General features: G+C 41.5%; 1 protein-coding gene across 1 annotated transcript; it reads right to left on the reverse strand.

Annotated features, from left to right (window-relative positions):
* Positions 1 to 1,312: 1,312 nt before the first annotated feature.
* syt4 (synaptotagmin IV) lies at positions 1,313 to 13,904 on the reverse strand. The gene is made up of 5 exons (XM_047385012.1): positions 13,604 to 13,904; positions 10,543 to 11,162; positions 10,126 to 10,449; positions 3,009 to 3,129; positions 1,313 to 2,596 (listed from the first exon to the last, which is right to left on the reverse strand). The coding sequence occupies exons 1-5, from the start codon at positions 13,635 to 13,637 to the stop codon at positions 2,277 to 2,279; spliced, it is 1,419 nt and encodes a 472-aa protein (XP_047240968.1). The 5' UTR covers positions 13,638 to 13,904; the 3' UTR covers positions 1,313 to 2,276.
* Positions 13,905 to 22,121: the final 8,217 nt, after the last annotated feature.

Raw genomic sequence — 22,121 nt, forward strand, 5'->3', positions numbered from 1 at the left:
GCATCCTGACTTTTTCTAAACTTGTGTCTTGTGTATTCCTATGTCTCTTTAAAAAGATAACAAAGCAAATAAACAAAGTAAATAAAAGATCTGAGTATTTCTACCTCTAACTACCAGAGCCGCTATTTTGACAGTCCTATTATTTACACTGATATTTTTTCCCGCGCTGAGTATACACGCGAGCCTAGCAACGGCCACTCTACAACGCAGTCTGAGAAGGAGATTGTTGGCATCCTACAAAAGGCTTCTAGAAGGATATTTTCTGCTCAAGAGGCATTGGAAATGCTTCAAAAATTAGATGATCGTGATTCTGGGTCGAGAGGGAATCTGACGGCTCTTGGTCAGCATTCAGTTCCAGTGACAGCGGGTCAGAGAGTGAACCTCCCCCAGCAAAAAAACACAAGGCGTCCCATTAGCAGGAGGTTGTGGCGCATTATTTCAAGGTAGTAAAAGACTAGCCTATGTGACGATTTTATCATTTTAGCCTATAGTTTACAGAAAAGTAAACTAATACTATATAAACTATAGCAACAGTGCCACAATCAGCACCAGCTATAAACCCAGCAATCCAGCTCCCTGGCAGGAGAGAATCTACAAATCAAAGTACTGATAATGGACAAAGAAATAAACAATAAGTTAGGTCATAGATATAGTAGCCCAGTAACAACAATCTATTCTGCGCTTTACAGCGTTTTCATCGCAAGACAAGTGCACACCTGGGAAGGAGGAGGAGATAAGAAAGGATGGCACTGTGTGGACAGTGGTAGGGGAGGAAGAAAGTAGAGGGAGGCATCAGAGCCTGAATGCATTGACCAAGCCTGAACGCTTGGTGGACGTCGAAATGCTCATCCACGTTCAGGGCTGTGCTGTGGCTGAGGCCCGCAAAGTTTTAGGAGATGATTCCTTCTTGGACATGAGTGTGGATGAGCTGAAGGCATTTTTAGCACTAGTTTATGTCCGCGGAGTGAATGGAAGCGTAACATGGAGCTGTCCAGCTTTTAGTCAGATTAGTAACGTTTGTTTTTTCTTAAATGTTGCTACTCTGTATTATTTTTCAGTACTATTTATAAGTAATAATAAAACATAATAGGGTTTGATCAAATACTATTATTAATTCTTGTCTAAACCATAATTTTATAGCGTGCAAGAAAACCTTTAGCATTCTGACCGCTTGTAATGCAATGATCATCACCACCCTCGCATCCAGAATGCTCGCCGTCAAATTGACGGGCTTGGGAGTTCTAGTAGAGTTAGAATTCTGGGAGTCCTCGTGTTAATACCACAGTGAGTCAAGCAAAAGAAAACGTCAGAGTCATGTTTTTTTCAGAACTTGCCATATTTTATATTAAGTTACATACATTTATATTTCAGCTTTCTTTGTGCTCACAGTAACAGGAACAAAACACCTACAATAAACATTATGTGACTTGCATCCACACACTCACAAAGCTGTACCATCGCAGATATTCTTTTTTGGAAAAGACACACACAAACACGCGCACACAAAAATGCATCCACACCAACACCACTGTCCTCAGTGAACTCAGTCTGTTCCAGTCAATTGGTAAACCACCTAATTTAGGCTCCTATTTTTATCTCAGTCACGGTATATGAAATACGACTTAGACAAAAACAAGGTTTGGCAAATCAACCAGAAGAATTCAAATCAGATTGATAAATAAAAAAACAATGTACATCTTTAAAGAATGAAACACTGGCATTATAAAATAATCTTTCATAGTACACATTTTGTACAGCATGGTCAGGCTTGTTTTTTCTGGTGTTCATATGATGGTTTATTGGTTACTATCTATAAGAGGAAGAGCTACAGAGAGCAGTAGAATGAAGAAGTAGAAGTAGAAGAAAGAAAAGTGTAAAAGCAACTTTTAAGACATTCTGCACTGCAACTATGGACAGTGACGATTTGTTGTTGCCAGTAAGATAATGTATGTTAACATGGGATTATCAGTGGCACTCTTTGGGATTGTTTAAAGCTATGGGATTAACTTCAACATGTCCCACCTTCTAACTGAGCCTTCAAAACTTCAAAGATAAGTGATTTGATGAATGACTGAAGTATGACATCACTTGGAATTCGATCTTCTCTTCTACATAAAAGTCCGTTACCATTAACTTTTTTTTTCACCACCCACTAGTTAATGTCCAATGAGTACTGGCCAATGGGGCATCACGTCCCGCCACACCTCATTTAATTAATTTCAAGGTTGCACCAGTTCATCTATGGGTAACAGAATCAACAAAAAACCTTAGGTTTTCTATTCCTCTGACATGGCATGCCATTTGGCAATCTGGCGACGCGGGTGGTCGCAGATCTCTCTCCAGTGCTCACCGGCTGTTCCTGCCGCTGATGTGCCCAATACCAGACGGCCAATAACGGTGTTGGCGTTGCGTGAACTGCTGTTGTCTGAGTCCATCAGAAGCAGTTCTACGCTTGTGTCCCTCAGACCCTCTTCGGAGGGCAGATCAAACACAAAGAGCTCATTAAAGACGGGGTTGGGAGAACATTTTTTCACATGGGTCTTCTTCTTGCATATGCGCTTCTTTCCATGATACATGTTAACTTTGACATATGGATCTAGAGAAAAAAGATGAAAAGATCAGTTTAAAAATTGCAAAGAGGCAAGAACAGCTGTGGAAAGTATCCATCCTTGCAGCAGTTGATTAGAGGTCTGTTATTCCCAGGCCAGATCAATAAAACAATCTAAAAAGTGGAAGTGATGGATGTTAGCTATGATAACATGATCACCTGATTGTATAAACAGTGTGTGTAAATGTGCGGGTGCCTGTCACTAAAGTGCTTCAAATCACATCCTGATCAGATTCGTTTGGTGCAATGAGGGTGTCATTAAAGCAACTTTCACCCTTCTGCATCTTAAGCAGCTGGCAGCAGAATGTCTAAATTCAACATGTTCATAGTTAGTCAAATCGCATTTTTGCCTGCAAATATCCTATTAATACTGAGATGCTAAAATAAAAACTGTACATACCAGTAGGACCATTGTTTTCAGTCTTGGGAAGATGCCGAGCTTTGAGGACAACCACAGTAAGAGTGTTGGTGGTGGATTGGTAGCACATAGAGAGCAGCAATTCTCCTCGACCCAAGGATTTCTGTGTAGGGAATGGGAATGATTGAAAAATCAAAGAAGGTGATGGAAAAAATGGAAGGAAAGGAAATGGAAAGAAGAGATAAAGGACAGGAGGGTTCTTGTTAGCACCTTTTGAAAAAGACTTTTACCTAGATAAGAAGACAAGCTAGCCAAAACATATTTGATTCACACTGGAAAGCAAACCCCATACTTATCTTGACATTTATTGTTGCTTTAAACATAAAATAGATCTGGCATAACATTATGACTACCTGATAGTTTTGGTAATAATAATAAAAGTTCCAATTTTGTGGTCAAAACATCCATGCGCCTTCGAGCCATGGACTCCACCAGACCTCAAAAAGGTGTGCTGTAATATCTGGCTCCAAAATGTCAGCAGCAGTTCCTTCAAATCATTCATGAACCACAAAATGCTATCCAGTGTGTATTCTGAAAATCAGCTACCCACCGGCAGGTCTTATAATGAAGGGAAAATTGTTGTTACTCACATGACCACTTAGTAGCCATATAGTGATGCTCCATTAACATTTATTTGCATAAATCAGACTTCTTATATATTAACAAAAAAGAAGTCTTAAAGCCAAGAACCCCTCATGACGAATATTAAATCGAGGCATGTGACGTAGCCCTGTACGGCGGAGCCGTGGTCCCACCCTGGAGCCAGGCCTGGGGTCGGGACTCGTCGGAGGGTGCCTGGTGGCTGGGTCCTCGTGGGACCCGGCCGGGCCAGGCCCGAACGAGAGACGCGAGGCCATCCCCCAGTGGGCCCACCACCTGCAGGGGGAACCGTGAGGGACAGGTGCAAAGAGGATTGGGCAGCGGACGAAGGTGGAGACCTCGGCAGCCCGATCCCCAGATGCTTAGGCTGGCTCTAGGGAGATGGAATCTCACCTCGTTAGGGGGGAAGGAGCCTGAGCTTGTGCGGGAGGTTGAGAGATATTGACTAGCAATAGTCGGGCTCGCCTCCACGCACAGCGTGGGCTCTCGGACCCATCTCCTTGAGATGGGCTGGACTCTTGTCTACTCTGGAGTGTCCCACGGGGAGATGCGGCAGGCTGGTGTGGGTTTGCTTGTTGCTCCCCAGTTCAGCCGTCTTGTGTTGGGGTTTACCCCGGTGGATGATAGGGTCGCATCCCTGCGCCTTCGGGTTGGGGACAGGTCTCTGACTGTCGTTTCGGCCTACGGGCTGAGCGGTAGTGTGGATTACCCGGCCTTCTTGACATCCCTGTCAGGGGTGCTGGATAGTGCCCCTTCCGGGGACTCCATTACTCTGCTGGGGGACTTTAACGCCCACGTGGGAAATGACAGTGACACCTGTAGAGGCGTGATTGAGAGGAATGGCCTCCCCAATCTGAATCTGAGTGGTGTTTTGTTACTGGACTTCTGTGCTAGTCACGGATTGTTTATGATGAACACCATGTTCAAACATAAGGGTGTCCATCAATGCACTTGGCACCAGGACACCCTAGGCAGGAGGTCAATGATCGACTTTGATGTCATATCATCAGACCTTCGACTGCATGTTTTGGACACTCGGGTGAAGAAAGGGGCTGAGCTGTCCACTGATCACCACCTGGTGGTGAGTCGGATCCGCTGGAGGAGGAGAAAGCCGGACAGACTTGGCAGGCCCAAGCGCATAGTCAGGGTCTGCTGGGAACGTCTGGCAGAGCCCTTGGCCAGGGATGTATTCAACTCCCACCTCCGGGAGAGCTTTGACCAGATTCTGAGGGATGTTGGAGACATAGAGTCTGAGTGGACCATGTTCTCCGCATCTATTGTCGATGCTGCTGCCCGTAGCTGCGGCCGTAAGGTCTGTGGTGCCTGTTGTGGCGGATATCCCCGAACCCGGTGGTGGACACCGGCAGTAAGGGATGCTGTCAAGCTGAAGAAAGAGTCCTATTAGCTGTGGTTGGCTTGTGGGACTCCTGAGGCGGCTGACCGGTACCGTGAGGCCAAGCGTGCCGCAGCCCAGGCTGTGGCAGAGGCAAAATCTCGGGCATGGGAGGAGTTCGGTGAGGCCATGGAGAAGGACTACCGGTTGTCGTCGAAGCAATTCTGGCAAACCATCCGGCGCCTCAGGAAGGGGAAGCAGTGCTTCGCCAACACTGTCTACAGTGGGGGTGGGAGGCTGCTGACCTCAACTGGGGATATTATCGGGCAGTGGAAGGAGTACTTCAAGGATCTCCTTAATCCTGCCATCACGCTTTCCCTGGTGGAAACAAAGGCTGGGGACTCTGCATTGGACTCTTTCATCACCCAGGCTGAAGTCACCGAGGTTGTTAAAAAGCTCCGCGGTGGCAGGGCTTCGGGGGTGGATGAGATCCGCCATGAGTACCTCAAGTCTCTGGATGTTGTGGGGCTGTCATGGTTGACATGCCTCTTCAACATTGCATGGCGGTCGGGGACAGTGCCTCTGGACTGCCAGAGTGGGGTGGTGGTCTCCCTTCATAAGAAGGGTGACCGGAGGGTGTGTTCCAACTACAGGGGGAACCTCAGCCTCCCTGGTAAGGCCTATGCCAGGGTATTGGAGAGGAGAGTCCGTCTGATAGTCAAACCTTGGCTTCAGGAGGAGCAGTGTGGTTTTCGTCCCGGCCATGGGACACTGGACCAGCTCTATACCCTCTACAGGGTACTCGAGGGTTCATGGGAGTTTGCCCAACCGGTCTACATGTGTTTTGTGGACCTGGAGAAAGCATTCGACTGTGTCCCTCGTGATGCCCAGTGGGGGTGCTCCAGGAGTATGGAGTCGGGGGCCCTTTATTAGGGGCCATCCGGTCTCTGTACAAGCGAAGCAGGAGTTTGGTTCGCATTGCCGGCACTAAGTCGGACCTGTTTCCGGTGCATGTTGGACTCTGGCAGGGCTGCCCTTTATCACTGGTGCTGTTCATGCCTTTTAAGGTCAGGATTTCTAGGCGCAGCCAAGGGCCAGAGGGGGTCTGGTTTGGGGATCAGAGGATTTCGTCTCTTCTTTTTGCAGATGACGTGCTCCTGCTGGCCCCCTCTAGCCAAGACCTACAGCATGCACTGGGGGTGGTTCACAGCCGAGTGTGAAGCGGCTGGGATGAGAATCAACTCCTCCAAGTCCGAGGCCATGGTTCTCGACCGGAAAAGGGTGGCTTGTCCTCTTCAGGTTGGAGGGGAGTTCCTGGCTCAAGTGGAGCAGTTTAAGTATCTCGGGGTCTTGTTCACGAGTGAGGGAAGAATGGAGCGGGAGATTGGCAGATAGATCGGTGCGGCCGCCACAGTAATGGGGGCGCTGTGCCGGTCCGTTGTGGTGAAGAGAGAACTGAGCCGAAAAGCGAAGCTCTTGATTTACTGGTCGGTCTACATTCCTACCCTCACCTATGGCCATGAACTTTGGGTCATGACCGAAAGAACGAGATCCCGGATACAAGCGGCTGAAATGAGCTTCCTCCGTAGGGTGGCCGGGCACACCCTTAGAGATAGGGTGTGGGGCTTGGCCATCCGGGAGGGGCTCGGAGTAGAGCCGCTGCTCCTCCACATCGAGAGGAGCCATTTGAGGTGGCTCGGGCATCTATACCGGATGCCTCCTGCACGCCTTGTTCGGGAGGTGTTCCAGGCACATCCCACCAGATGGAGGCCCAGGGGACGGCCCAGGACACGCTGGAGGGACTATGTCTCTCTGGTGGCCTGGGAACGCCTTAGGCTCCCCCCGGAGGAGTTGGAGGTGTCTGGGGAGAGGGTCGTCTGGGTGTCTCTGCTGAGTCTGCTGCCCCTGCAACACACTCCCGGAGAAGCGGAAGAGTACGAAGTCTTAAAGCCTTCCAGTCCAAGCCTAAAGTAGATTTGTGCTATCTGTGTCCAGTGTTTTTCAAAGGCACGTCTTAGCAGCTGATAATACAGTAAATCCACTGTTGTTAACATGTACATTTTCATGGAATAACTCTGATAGAAAACAGTTTGATAGAAAACAGTAGTCAGTTGGTTTGTAAACCATTTTAAAGTAAAAAAAAAATATGCTTTGAACTCTCTTGTTTTTTTTTTTTTATATAGTCATAAGGTTAGCCCCACTAAAATATATAGACTTGGTAAATGTAGTATTGTTGTGAGTATTGATCCCTTAGAAATACTGATCACTGCACAGTCTTCCTAGTAGTCAGTTTAATGACAGTAAGGTAAACAAATACAGTAATTTGGTCAGTAAAAAGGGATCTGTTTTTATGCTAATAAACATATTTGATGATAGACTGCTTTGATGTACAACTTGCAAATGTTGGTAATTTTTTTAGATCTTACTTAACATGAAAGGTCTTACTGATAAATCCATAATCTTTTTATTTGCAGAGCCTTTCCTTTCTAGCTTATCCATAAACACACTGCTGTTTCCACACCCCATGGACAATTTGCCTGGGATGGTGCCATCACACCTAAGCGGATTTCTGACCCCTGCAGATAGTTGCCATGGAAATGAAAAATTGAGCAAAGTTAACTTCTATTCTTGACCTGAAATTCAGATCCCAAAAAGTAAATGTGTTTATTTGTCTCCTGGGTACCTAAAACAAATGTAAAACAAAAAAAGTTTGTTATTTGGGTCTGCTGTCCAGTTTTAATTGTGATTCTGCTCACAGCATGCTGTCCTGACCCATTGCGCTAATGTGTGCTCCCATCCACCCACACAAAACAAAAAGACAAAATACCACGCAGTCCTTGCTTCCAAAGGATTGCATCCTATCAGCTATTAAATGTTGATTAAAAACACTGGCTGTAAAAACCTGCGTATGGCAACTCTGCATTGATTAACTGCGCTGCTGTGTGTCTACACCCACTCATTTGAGGCAATGGGACAAAATCTAAGCCCCACAGACAAAGAAAGCCACCACCCTGTTAGCAAAGAAATGCCTCTTAAGAGACAAAAAATGTAACACTAGGACAAAACAATAGACATAACACTGAAAACCTTATTCTGTTAATTCTGTGAGCATTTGTACCATATGAAATGAGTTAAGTTAAAAATATAATTCTGTTGATGGTAAGAAATATGAAGGGAGATCAATGGAGGGGAATAGGATAATCAATCCCTCTCAGAGTATGAACCCTATTTCCCAGCACTTTTTAGGAATTTCAGATCATATTTTAGGATTATTCAATGTATTATAAAAACTTGTTTTTCTCTGGGAATAGGGTGTGGATATAACCATTCAAACATTCTGACATTTGCATGGAGCAAAGTACAACATTAGCACCAAATTAATAATTACACTAAGATTGAATGGTCATTTAAACTACACAGTAAAGCTGCAGACAAAGTCTTATATTTCTATTATTGGTCAAAAATGTAAATCATTATCATAGTTCTGTTTGGGCATCAAGCATGAAAACAAAAAGTACTTTACACCTGGATATTTTTTCTCACAGGTGTTGCAGTGCTACAGCTCATTTAATGAGCTCGACAAAATTTATAAGATATCTCTCTAAAACAGTATGCAGGAAATGAGATGTTAAATCCATGTAGACCTCAGATGCCAGGAAGAACCAGTCTGAAACAGAATCCAATAATCACCTCTCCAGAGAATTATAATGGGCAACACACTAAAGGGGAAAAACAATGTGAAAGGCACATTATTTTGTTTTCCACACTGACAGTCCAGTATTACTGTCTTAATTATATGATGCTGGGTGGATATGAATACAATTAATCTCATGACTATGTTACCAAATGCACAGAAGAAATTTTGTAAGGGACATTGCTTCAGCAGCATCAATCCTTTAAGGTAACAAGCTGGAAATGTCTTAAGAAATCAGTTTATAGAAATCAACTTGATGGGAAGTTGTTGAAATCAGTCAAAGAGAAGCGAACTGATTGGAGCCCAGTTGAGTACGTCCCTCAGCTTCAGTATCAGCTTTCAAATCCATATGTGGGATGTTGGAATAGATCTGTTCTGTCTCTTCAGAGAGATAAGCTTTTTAACATTACCTAAGACAAGACAAAGACAAGACACAGACAATGGCAATCTTTTAAAGTAACACTAGACGTTTTTAATTTAGGATAAAGACCTTGTAATTTAGTTGCCCTGCAAGGGACTGGCGGACAGACCTACGGCATTGATTTTATAATGAATGGATAAATTCCTATTAAATGATTTAATCGATTATTCAAAGAATACCATCTAAGAATGTGGATGATCTATTTCCTGAAATGGCTTAGTCCTGTGGGCTGCACGGTGGCGCTGGGTATTGGGTTCGATTCCCTTTCTGCATGGAGTTTGCATGTTCTCCCCGTGCATGCATGGGTTCTCACCGGGTACTCCGGCTTCCTCCCACAGTCCAAAGACATGTCTGTTAGGTTAATTGGTCACTCTAAATTGCCCTTAGGTGTGTGCATGGTTGTTTGTGTGTTGGCCTGTGATGGACTGGCGACCTGTCCAGGGTGTACCCCCCCTCTCGCCCATAGACTGCTGGATATAGGCACCAGCTTCCCCGCGACCCACTATGGAATAAGCGGTAGAAAATGACTGACAGACCGACTTAGTCCTGTTTAGGTTTGAGTGGATGGTGGTTGGGCTGGAGCATATTTCCACAGCCAGCAGGCAAGAGAAGAATCACACCCCTGGAGAGATTGTCTGTCTATTGTCTGTCTATCAACCAACTCTGCACACACAAGCTCACACCTAGGGACAATAAACAATACACATTTTTTAAACGAATGGGTGCGGAAAAATCCATAACATTCTTTAAGGTGACAACAAGAAGATGATTTCAAGTAGTACATCCAACTTGGTAGCCATTGCTGTTTTCTATGTCCTCCCTGTACAAATAGGGGTATTATCTTGGTACTTGGTAAATAGCCCTTAGGTATGAATGTACAGAGTAATGGCTGTTTGTCTAGTCACAGTGTTGCTTTGATGTTGATGAACTGGCAACGAGTCCAGGGGAGTACCCTGCTCCTCATTGACTACACCAGGCCCTCTGTGACCCTATAAGGATTAAGTGTGTATGGAGAATTTAAAATGGATTAAACAATTGTTCCACAACTTACCTTAACATTTTTCTTGATAATCTCTCTGCTCATTAGGACACGCCCCTCCGACAAGTCAATTCCAGACAAAGGTACAAGGGTCTCTCCAATGACCTCATCACGAGAGAACCGATCAAAGCTCAGTACCATGAAGTGAAGGGCCAGCTCGGACACTCGAGCTAGTGGGATCCCGTAGAAGCTAAAGGTCTCATCGAAGGCGGGATCCAGAGTCTTTCGAAGGACTCTTGTCTTCACCCTGTGCTTTTTCTCCGGCAGCAGGGTCAACTTGATGTAGGGGTCAGAGGTAAGTGACTGCTCATCAGTTGGTGTCAGACCATGGGCCTCCTGGATAAAAAAAGCAATAATATTAAAGTACGAGTTTAGGGTGAAAATACTCAAGAAATTCCCTCTGAATGCATATTAATCTATAGTACTTACCTTGATGTGAACAATAAATGCCTTCCGCTGTGCCTGGTATTCAAGCGAGAAGTGGAGGGTCCCAAGACCTCCCTCCTTCTCCTCCCCCTGAGGCCTGTCTACAGCTGGTGTGGGTGCTTGGCTTGAGAGAGTGCTGGTAGGTGAAGGGAGATCACGGCGTTCCATTGCACCAGGTTGGGTGAACCCTGTCTGCGGAGAGGGTAGCTCCAGGTCTGGCGAGCTCCGCACCGTCTGATGGTGGTGGTGAAAAGTTTTGGTGGTAAAGTTTCCATTCAGATCACGCTTATCAAGATCAAGATGCAGAGCAGATCTGGAACCATTTGGACTCGAGGCAGGTTTAAAAGTGCCAGTAGGACTCATTGGCGTAGTTTGGCAATTTCCATTGACATCTGTTTTAGTGGTATCATTAGCTGTTGGGGCGGTGGGTGCCGCAAACTTCTTTTTGCCACTCAGGCTCTCTGGGTAGATGTCAACCCCTTTAAGCATGTGCACAAACTTGTAAGGAGGTGTCTTCTGGGACTTGTTGGTGTTTTTGCGCTGGCAACAAATCCAGGCAAAGGCTGATGCAGTGAAGACAAGGCCAAAAACACTCACCACAGCAACACCCACAGGCACTGCCACTGTGGAGGAAGAGGGAGAGGGAGATGAAGAAAAATGGAAGGAGATGGTTAAAATGTGTTGATTTAATAAGAAAAACACACTTTGAAATAACGCAGCCACCATGATTGTGCTGCTGTACTGAATCAACTGGATGATTTTTTCTATTTCTGACACACCCCGCAGCCGTGAGTCAAAGGAAGACATAACGATGCAATCTGTTCACCTATGTGTTGTTTTTGTATTCTAAATTTAGTTATAAACAAATGATATGTGAACATATGAACAAAAAATGAACATATACTAAGTAACCTTTAGATAATAAACATATATGGGTGCTCAGATAATATGTTAGTTGTTGGGATTACAGCAGCTTTAGAGGGTGTTGGTCATTTTACCTTGTTGCCATTTTGTACTTGTGTTGTTTGGTCAAGCGACACCCTACATTTGCAAATACGAAACAGAGCAGTTTGCCATTGGACATTAGAAACCAACCCTTTATTAGCTTATACAAGCCAAGTGATGTTTCTTACCAGATTTGAAAACCAGGGATTTAAAAACATTCTAATATTCATTTAATGTCTACTGAAAGGAAAGGGACTTAATCTGTCACATTTTTTGAGAATTGGCTAAAAATTGGGCACCACAGCAGAAATAAATGGAAAAGGGGTCTCATAAAAAGTTTCCAGAAAAGAACATAGAATTAAATTCCACAACTTTTCCAATTCGAGTCTTTTTATGGCTGTTATCTATGAAATTCATAAAAAAATATTTAACCTTAAAAAATATGGGTTCAACATTGGATTAATTTACGAAGTAGCAATGGCTGAATTAATAAATAAAGGTACAAATTGGTGAAGGGGAGAAGTGACATGGACCACTGATAATCATATTATATCTATCATTAATAGATTTAGTAAAATTTAACAAAAAAAGGCATGACAACTAATGTAACATGACAGTAAACATTTATTTGACTTTTTTATTGCAAAGCATTTTAATATGCATGATGCCTAATTCTAATATCAGCTGGATTGGTTGAATAGCTAAGAGAGGTTTCATAAGTGATTATTATTTGGATATATTTATGACTATATTCAATCATCATATAACCCACTCAAAAACAGGGAGAATTTTTGCTAAATGCTTCATTACCTCAATTACAACCACAGTGGACCTCATTTATCTCGAAAGCCCTTATGTGTCATATGGTATCGCTATGGAAACATTACAGGTTTATTTGTCACTAGATGCCTTCTTTGTTTTGTGGCACTAAACCCCGTCCCACCGGCTATTGTTCAGATTTCTCATGTAGCCAGATTTAATGGGTTGATTTAAAAAGAGGAAATGCAGTCCATTTCCCACAATTAGGAGGGCGACCCAGTGGCAAAGTACTGAGATTAACCCATCAAAAAGAGAGACCGGCTGGGATTGCGGGGGTGGTGCCCAAATCACTCATGCACTTGCTTTTCTCATCTGGTTTAAGCTAATGTGTTAGAAAATTTATTCATGGTTTTTCACACATAATGGTTGCCATGGCTTGATTAATGTGATGCACATGTGTCAGTGCAGCCCAGTTGAAATAATGATAACAAAGAGCTTTGCATTCTACTTTTGTTGGAAGCCGGAAGCCTGCCCATTGCAATCTGCTACATATATATATATATATATATATATATATAAATATATATATATATATTTATATATATATATATATATATTCTGTTTATATATACAGAATATCAAAAATGAGAAAGCAAGAATAAATGAGCCTGAGATCAAATAAATTTTAAATCAGAGCACTTGTACAAAATGTTTCCTGCTTTTTAGCTTATTAATATTTTAGTCCATAATCCTGGGTGGGATGTTTTTCAAAGCTAAAACGACAGACAGATGGAGGAAATGACAGGAGGGCTGTGATGCATGAGGACATAAAAAAACAGACTGTAATTTTCAGGCTTTTTCTTCTACTAGATGAACACTCTAAATCTCTTCATTTCAATAAACTGAAGTATTTTTTACAGATTCTTTTTTTTTTACTGTCATCAAATATAATGACAAGAACATTTGCACTTTTATTAATCTTGTCTGAAACATGCAATGCCTTCCACCCTGTGCATTAGTTGACCAGTATTTTTTGGGTAGCACTTTAAAAATGGAGGTTTGAAGGTTTTTTTTAAAAAAAACATCTTTGATTTGTTTTATCAATTTCATTGTCCTTAATTTTCATAGAATACAAAATCCACTCACTCATATCTTAACAAGATAAAACATCTGTCAATACTACATTAGTGAGTCGCAAATGAGCTCTCAGATCCCAATGATGACGAAGTCTTGAAAAGGGATTAACTCTACTAACTGTTGAGAGGATGAGCGAACTCCCACCACAGACATATTACCAGTCACCCTTATATTAAATCCATTGTAAAGCGATATGAACCAATGCTTTGTTATAAGCACTCACCAGGTTGTGCTCCGTCCTCCAGCACAGGAGCCATGATCGCTATCCAAGGTGCTGAAAGCTTCTGTCTGTATCCACACCAAGCTCTCCTTTTTCTAGCAGCAAGATCGATCTCCTGATGACTGGGTACTCCGGCAAATGTCGATTTGATTCTGCTTAATAATATGAAAGATAATTGTATGCCTTCAATAATGCAATAAACAGCCTTGTTTCTTTTCCCAGGGAGAGGATGCTCTGTTCCCACCGCTGTGACTGCTGTTACTCTTTGATGCGTGAGAGCGTCTCTGAGGCGGCAACACCCTGCTCTCTCTCTCCTTCCGTCTACCCGTTTTCTGGGTCTCTCTCTCATCTTCTGGTTGAGAGCTCTCTCCACCCCTCCCGTTCCCGACCAACGCTGAGCTCATCAGTGCTGACGCAGTAGTGACGGAGGCTGGCTGCGAAATCAGGACCCCCGGTGAAGCATCACATAGAGCCTGCCATTGTACCCTGATTGATTTTTTTACAGGAAATGAATGCGGTCAACCGGATTCAGCATTCTTAGCTCTCTGTATGTGTAAGATAGTTTGGTTGTCTGCTATGTTTTGATAAGTACTGATTTCAGAGGTTGTGTTGATGTAAATAAGATGCAGGTTTCCTGATGTCTGTGTAATTTATCAAGACGTTTTTTTAAATATACTGGGTGTGTTTTTGACTTGTAGTAATAACATTTGTGTGTTGGCAAGAAATTCAACTTTATTGAAAAACAGGACAAATCCCTTTTTAATTCATTTAATGTATATATTTATTTGTGTCAACATGTAGCATTTCTTCCTTTTTCACCATTTACAGTCTTCACATAGGTTGATATATAAACCTATAAATGACTTCTTTGCAATTTTTAAACTATTTACTCTATTTACAGTTTTAATTCAGAGTTTTTCATTTTGAAGCAGGACCTGCAAAAGAACAAAAACAACAGAAAGAGTAAAAACATAATATTCTGTATTTTTATAGGGCCTGTATTAAATTGTTTTTCATTTTCATATATATTTATACATATTTCAGTCAGTTTGTCTTTTTTGCGATTCATACCCCCTACGAAGAGCCATTTAGTCCCTTTCTACTTCTTTTTTGTATCTTTTAAAGCACATTTCATACCCATGTACTTAAGCCGTGAGGTTTAGTTCATCTTCCATTGTAGTTCAGTACTTTCTTGAAATGGTGATAAAAGGTCATAACAATGCTCTGATTGCACATAAAATGTATTTTAACTGCATGAAATGATGTGAACATTTTGTATTACACTCTTTCCTATTTATTTAGTTTCTGATCCATATTTGGGTATGTTGATGCTCGTAAAATGTGATGGATTATGACCCTTAATGAAACCAAAATATCTCTTAAGTGGCCTCCTGTTGGCCAAGATTATTCATTGTAGTCATATGACCAAATTACCTTAGAGTACACCTTTAGTAGACTATAGAAAAGTACCTCAAATCATTAAAGTTTAAAGTGGGTGTGAAGCAATCTTATGTTGAGTATGATACACGATCAATAAAAAGATGACACCATTAATTAACAAAAACTGCAAGGGTTCTGAGCAGCAGAAGGGTGAAATGACAAGCACAAAGGTCACATAAAGTAAAAAAAAAAAAAAAAAACATCGGAAGAGATGAAAGAATATACATGTATATTTATTATAGTACTGTCTTCATTATTTAGTGACTTCTAATTCTATGTCATTGGTAATATACATTTTAATGTATAAACGTTAATGTCTAGAATGTAATTTAATGAAATACTGCCACCTGGTGTTGGTAGAAAGGAATACAGGATCGTTGACTGGCTGCATACTCATTTAGTTGATGGAAGAATAATTTTATCATCTATTTTTGACAAAAGTTCTGATATTTAACCTTCAAACAGAAAGATGTGCATAATTGCTGTTTGCAGCCATTAAAGCAAAATGTAAGAGTTTGACTGTAAGAGCTGCAAGAATGTGACTGCACACAAAAACCCACTGAGTAATTCTTTCAACTCAAATGCAACGCCTATACTGCTTCAACAGAAGCTGGGTAATTTCAACCAAACATTGGTTCTAAGATTGTAACTCGACTTTCTGCTTGAAGTTTGCATTTTACCCCGGTGGGGTAAGTGGGCTCTCTCTAGGCAAGGCACATTTATTTATATAGCACATTTCAGTAGCAAGACAATTCAAAGTGCTGTACATGAAAAAAAGAAAAAGAGACATAATAGGAAAAGTACATCGCAGTGGCATGAAGGTAATTAAATAAAGAGAATAAAAAATAAAAAATTAAAAAGATGATAATAAAAAGAATTATGATAAAATGATTGATAAGAAAATGAAAGAAAAGTTGTACTAAAAACTTAACTAATAATGTTTAGATGGCACAGTCAAAGGTCACTCTAAACAAACAGATTTTTAATCTTGATTTAAAGCAACTTATGGTTTCAGCACGTTTACAGTTTTCTGTGAGTTTTTTTCAGATAAGTGGTGCATTAGAACTAAAAGATGCTTTTCTGTGTTTGGTTCTGGTTCTGGGTATGCAGAGTAGATTTGAGCCAGAAGACCTGAGAGGTCTGGATGTTTAATATGCCGACAAGAAGTCTGTAATCTATTTTGGTGCTAAACCATTCAGTAAATTATAGACTCACAAAAGTATTTTAAAGTCTATTCTCTGAGCTACAGGGAGCCAGTGTAGAGACTTTAGAACCGGGGTGATGTGCTCCACTTTCTTAGTTCTAGTGAGGACGCGGGCAGCAGCGTTCTGGATCAACTGCAGCTGTCTGATCAACTTTTTAGGCAGACCTGTGAAGACTCCATTGCAGTAATCAATTCTAATCAAGATGAATGCATGAGTTAGTTTTTCAAGGTCCTGCTGATACATTAGTCCTTTAATCCTGGAGATGTTCTTTAGGTGATAGAAGGCCGATCTAGTTACTACCTTTATGTGCTTCTGAAGGTTCAGGTCTGAGTCCATCACTAGACCCAGGTTTCGAGCCTGACTGGTGGTTTCTAGCTGTATTAACTGAAGCTGTGAGCTAGCTTTTAAACGCTCTTCCTTTGGTCCAAAAATTCTTACTCCAGTTTTGTTTTGATTCAGCTGAAGAAAATTTTGGCCCATCCATGCATTGATTTCTTCTAACCATTTACCCAGCACTTGAATGGGTTCATAGTCACCTGGTGACATCGTAACGTATAGCTGTGTGTCGTCTGCATAGTTATGATAACTTACGTTGTTGTTGATTAAAATCTGAGTTAGGGGGAGCATGTAGATATTGAATAGAAGGGGCCCTAAGATGGACCCTTGGGGAACACCACATGTGATTGGTGTGCTCTCTGATGGAAAGTTACCTACTGACACAAAAAAGTCCCTGTCCTTCAGGTAGGATTTAAACCAATCAAGTGCTGTTCCAGAAAGGCCAACCAAGTTTTCCAGGCGCTCTAATAAAACAGTGATCAACAGTGTTGAATGCTGCACTAAGGTCCAATAATACCAGCACTGTGGTTCTTCTACAGTCTGCATTTATGCGGATGTCATTGAACACCTTGACAAGAGCAGTCTCTGTACTGAGGTGAGGAGGAAGCCTGACTGGAAGAGATCGAAGCGGTTGGTCGTTGTTAGGAAGTTGTTTAACTGTTGAAACACAGCTTTTTCAATAATCTTACTGATGAAGGGGAGGTTTGATATAGGCCTGTAGTTCTGTAGTAGCAGGTTGTCCAAATTGCTCTTTTTCAATAAAGGTTTGATAGTTGCTGTTTTTAGGGCCTGGGGGAAAACACCTGACAAAAGGGACGTGTTTATTATTTGAGTTAAATCAGATGTTATTACAGGCAAAGCTTTTTTAAGGAAAGCTGTGGGTAAAAGATCGAGACAGCAGGAAGAAGAGCTTAGTTGGTGTACACTTTCTTCTAAGATTTTGTAGTTTTTTATTTGGTGAAATTGGGAAATTTTGTCAAAATCCGTTCTAGTTAGAGACAACTTTCGTACTGGAGTTGATGTGGATGTGCTGACTGCCCCTCTGATCTTTTGGGTTTTTTCAGTAAAGAATTTAGCAAATTCATTGCTGGCCCTGGTAGAGTGGAGTTCAGATGCTACAGTTACAGGAGGGTTTGTTAACCTGTCGACCGTGGCAAATAATGCATGAGCATTGTTAATGTTTTTGCTGATGATCTCAGAAAAGAAAGATTCTGTCGTATTTTTCAGTTGTAGGTTATATCTGTATTGTCTCTCTTTATAGATATTAAAGTGAACCTGGAGTCCAGTCTTTTGCCACCTGCGTTCAGCTTTTCAACACTCCCTTTTTTCTCTTCTGACTGGTGGAGTACTTCTCCACGGCGACATTTTCTTCCCAGAAACAACTTTCACTTTAATTGGAGCAATTGAATCAATGATGTCCGAGATTTTAGAATGAAAGTTATCTACCAGCTCATCTACGGTGTTACAGGGCAAAGTGGAGGTAGAAGAGTAAATCTGGTTAAAGATTTCAGCAGCACCATCCGTAAAGATGCGTTTTCTTATCACGTCTCTTTGGCAAAATGAGTCATTGCAGATGATGCTTTCAAAAATAACAGAAAAGTGGTCAGACAGGGCAACATCAGTTGCAGACACCTTGGAAATGTTTAGACTCTTAGTGATGATCAAGTCCAAAATATGTCCCTGTTTGTGCGTTTTTCTGTTTAACATATTGAGTCAAACCAAAATTTCTAAGAGTGTCACATAGATCTATTGTACTTCTGTCTTCAGGATTGTCCATATGAATGTTGAAGTCTCCCACAATAATTAAACAGTCATAATAAAAACAAATCACAGATAAAAGCTCATTGAAACCATTGAAAAAGTTTGTTTTGGACTTAGGAGGCCTGTAAATATTCAAGAACATGGTTCGGACCGGGCTCTTTACCTGGAGAGCCAAATATTCAAGAGTCAAATTTGCCCAGAAATACTTTTTTACACTTTAGTAAATGTTTAAACAAAGTGGCCACCCCTCCACCTTTTCTTTGCTGTCTGCTCTCACAAAGAAAATTGTAGTTTGGAGGCGTCAACTATCAGAATGGGAGCTTCATTATATTCATGTAACCATGTTTCTGTTAAAAACATAACATCAAGATCGTGGTCAGTAATGAAGTCATTGATTAAAAATTATTTCCTGACAGAGATCTAATGTTCAATAAAGCCAGTTTATCCGACTTAGTTGCTGATATACTTGACTATACTTGTACTTGACAGTTTATGGCTTTTAACTTTGATTGTTTATTATTGTTTCTTATCCTTTTAGTTTTGTTCACGTATAACCAATGAGATTTTACAACTCTCTCCCATCAGGTGCCCACGTTTTTCCAGAAAATGATCACTTATGATAGAGTTACCATTGGCGGCCAGACTGTATCACAGAGAAGAGAGTTGATTGTCTTGATTTGAAGGAGATAGGTTAGGAGATAGTGGTGCTCTGCGGCTTTTGGAAGATTTTGGTTTAGTAGCAGGGCCTGGGCCAAAGGGGGTGTTGATTGGAGAAGATGTCAGAGTCATATGGGTCCCAATCTTAAAATCTTCTTTCATGTTGTCATTGAAATCCAGAAAAGCAAGAATTGGGAGAGACGGTAGAGCTCTTTGTGGTCTGGGTTGGGTACTTCCCACCATCTAAAATATAATAATTGGTTAATTGCTCTTGGGTTAGACTAGCAACCCGTCCAGGGCTTTGTGTTTGTGGGCTTTGTGATAGCCCATAGCAGTGAAACACTACTATGGGCTATACAATACAGTTTTAGAGTAGCAAAAGAAATGTGTGGAATTTTAGCCTTTTTTTCATCTGGAGAGTCAGAACTTGTCGGGTGGTTGGCAGGTTTGTTGATGATTCATGGAAAGCTAGCAGTTCTTACAACCACCACAGTTTTGACTACTCTAAGATTTGTTAAAACAAGAAGATTTTAGTAGTAGTTGGTAATGTATTGCGCTTTGTATATTTGAAATGGAGTTTTGATGAAAATTCAAACTGAAAGACTCACCTCCACCCTCCGGCCGTCCTATGACTCCACCGTGCATCTCTCCTCTGTCCAATCAGTATCAGATCCGCATGTGTCTTCAATAAGGCTTCGCTTTTAAGGACGTCCAGTCATGGATTCCCCGCTCTTCAGCTGAGCTTCGACCCTCCTCCACCCCACCTCCACCATCTCCCTTCCATACTCCTCCCTGCTCCCTTACCTTCTTAGGCCTGCACTCCCCCACCACTATCAGATCCCAAGGGGGGAAGACTTATCTAATTCTAAGCCTAAGATGTTCATTCAAGCTCATGTCATTCTCAGCATTCATGTCTTCCTAAGGGGCCGGGCACCAAAGATATTAACTTTTATCAATAAACTTCTCTAACACCAACTTAGTGTTCTCTTATTGTGAGTCTCTTCATGTTAAATTGAAAATTATCCTCATGTTCATGAGTTAATCAAAGAATCCTAGTTTACACTTGGACCAAAACGATTTACTTCAAATTTTCCCCTGTTCAAATTTTTACACAGGATATGATAACCATTGCTATGATAAGGCAATGTTTAGCCAAAAAGCCTGATTAGTTTAATCTGTTTAAGGACACAAGTTTACAAGACACATCTTAAATTCAGACACAAACGAAATTATCAACTTTAAATTTGATTGCCTTAGAAATGCATTAACTCATTAGCTTTTTTCTCTGGATGCTGTTATATTGGCTTAGAGTAGCAGTCTGAGAAACCTTGAAGTCATTTTTGACCAGGACATATTATTCATCTCCCGGATAAATTTCCTTTTTTTCATTGATGCAATCTAGCCAAAAGTATGAAAACCCTGTCCGAAGTGGTGCAGACAAAAGTCACTGCACTTGTTACTTCCTTGAAGCACTGATTGAAGTTTTTAATATCAAAAGTACATAATTCATTTAATTGAATAATTTCTAATGCTGTAAAAAAGTATTTGCTTTCTCAGATATATTCTCTTTTTTGGACTTTTTTGCCAGACCTATATTTTCAGATCATCAAATTGATTTCAATATCAGATTTAGACTATCTGAGTAAATACAAAATGTCAATAGATGCTATCAAGCATTTGTGATAACTGGCAATAGGTTTTTCACTCTTCTTGCAATATTGCTTTAATTCAACCACAGTGGACCTGTTTAGTTCACACCCCACTTTGACCAGGGCACTCTAAAACCTCTTTTTTAAGGATTGACTCTGATTTTAATTTAACTGAGGACAAGGAGCAAGTTCCTGTTTTTTACACTTTATGTCTTGCAATAAGTTGTTTCTGACTTTATGCTTATTTTTCTCTTGAAATGCTTTTGTAGCCAACTGCTTATGCCTTTACCTGTAGTATATCTCTTTTCTGTCTTCTCAGCTAAACCATTGATGAAAATGGACGCCCTGAGCCTGGTTTTGAAAAAGAACGGCGGCTATTTTCAGTAAGAATTGCATTTAAAGTGAATACTCAATGCAACCTTCTGAATTTGTCAGACAGACAACCTGGTTTATACAGGTCCTTCTCAAAATATTAGCATATTGTGATAAAGTTCATTATTTTCCATAATGTCATGATGAAAATTTAACATTCATATATTTTAGATTCATTGCACACTAACTGAAATATTTCAGGTCTTTTATTGTCTTAATATGGTTGATTTTGGCATACAGCTCATGAAAACCCAAAATTCCTATCTCACAAAATTAGCATATTTCATCCGACCAATAAAAGAAAAGTGTTTTTAATACAAAAAACGTCAACCTTCAAATAATAATGTACAGTTATGCACTCAATACTTGGTCGGGAATCCTTTTACAGAAATGACTGCTTCAATGCGGCGTGACATGGAGGCAATCAGCCTGTGGCACTGCTGAGGTCTTATGGAGGCCCAGGATGCTTCAATAGCGGCCTTTAGCTCATCCAGAGTGTTGGGTCTTGAGTCTCTCAACGTTCTCTTCACAATATCCCACAGATTCTCTATGGGGTTCAGGTCAGGAGAGTTGGCAGGCCAATTGAGCACAGTGATACCATGGTCAGTAAACCATTTACCAGTGGTTTTGGCACTGTGAGCAGGTGCCAGGTCGTGCTGAAAAATGAAATCTTCATCTCCATAAAGCTTTTCAGCAGATGGAAGCATGAAGTGCTCCAAAATCTCCTGATAGCTAGCTGCATTGACCCTGCCCTTGATAAAACACAGTGGACCAACACCAGCAGCTGACACGGCACCCAGACCATCACTGACTGTGGGTACTTGACACTGGACGTCCGGTATTTTGGCATTTCCTTCTCCCCAGTCTTCCTCCAGACTCTGGCACCTTGATTTCCGAATGACATGCAGAATTTGCTTTCATCCGAAAAAAGTACTTTGGACCACTGAGCAACATTCCAGTGCTGCTTCTCTGTAGCCCAGGTCTGGGGAATGCGGCACCTGTAGCCCATTTCCTGCACACGCCTGTGCACGGTGGCTCTGGATGTTTCTACTCCAGACTCAGTCCACTGCTTCCGCAGGTCCCCCAAGGTCTGGAATCGGC

This window comes from Girardinichthys multiradiatus, chromosome 14 (genome assembly GCF_021462225.1).
Source record: "Girardinichthys multiradiatus isolate DD_20200921_A chromosome 14, DD_fGirMul_XY1, whole genome shotgun sequence".
Classification (NCBI taxonomy): Eukaryota; Metazoa; Chordata; class Actinopteri; order Cyprinodontiformes; family Goodeidae; genus Girardinichthys; species Girardinichthys multiradiatus.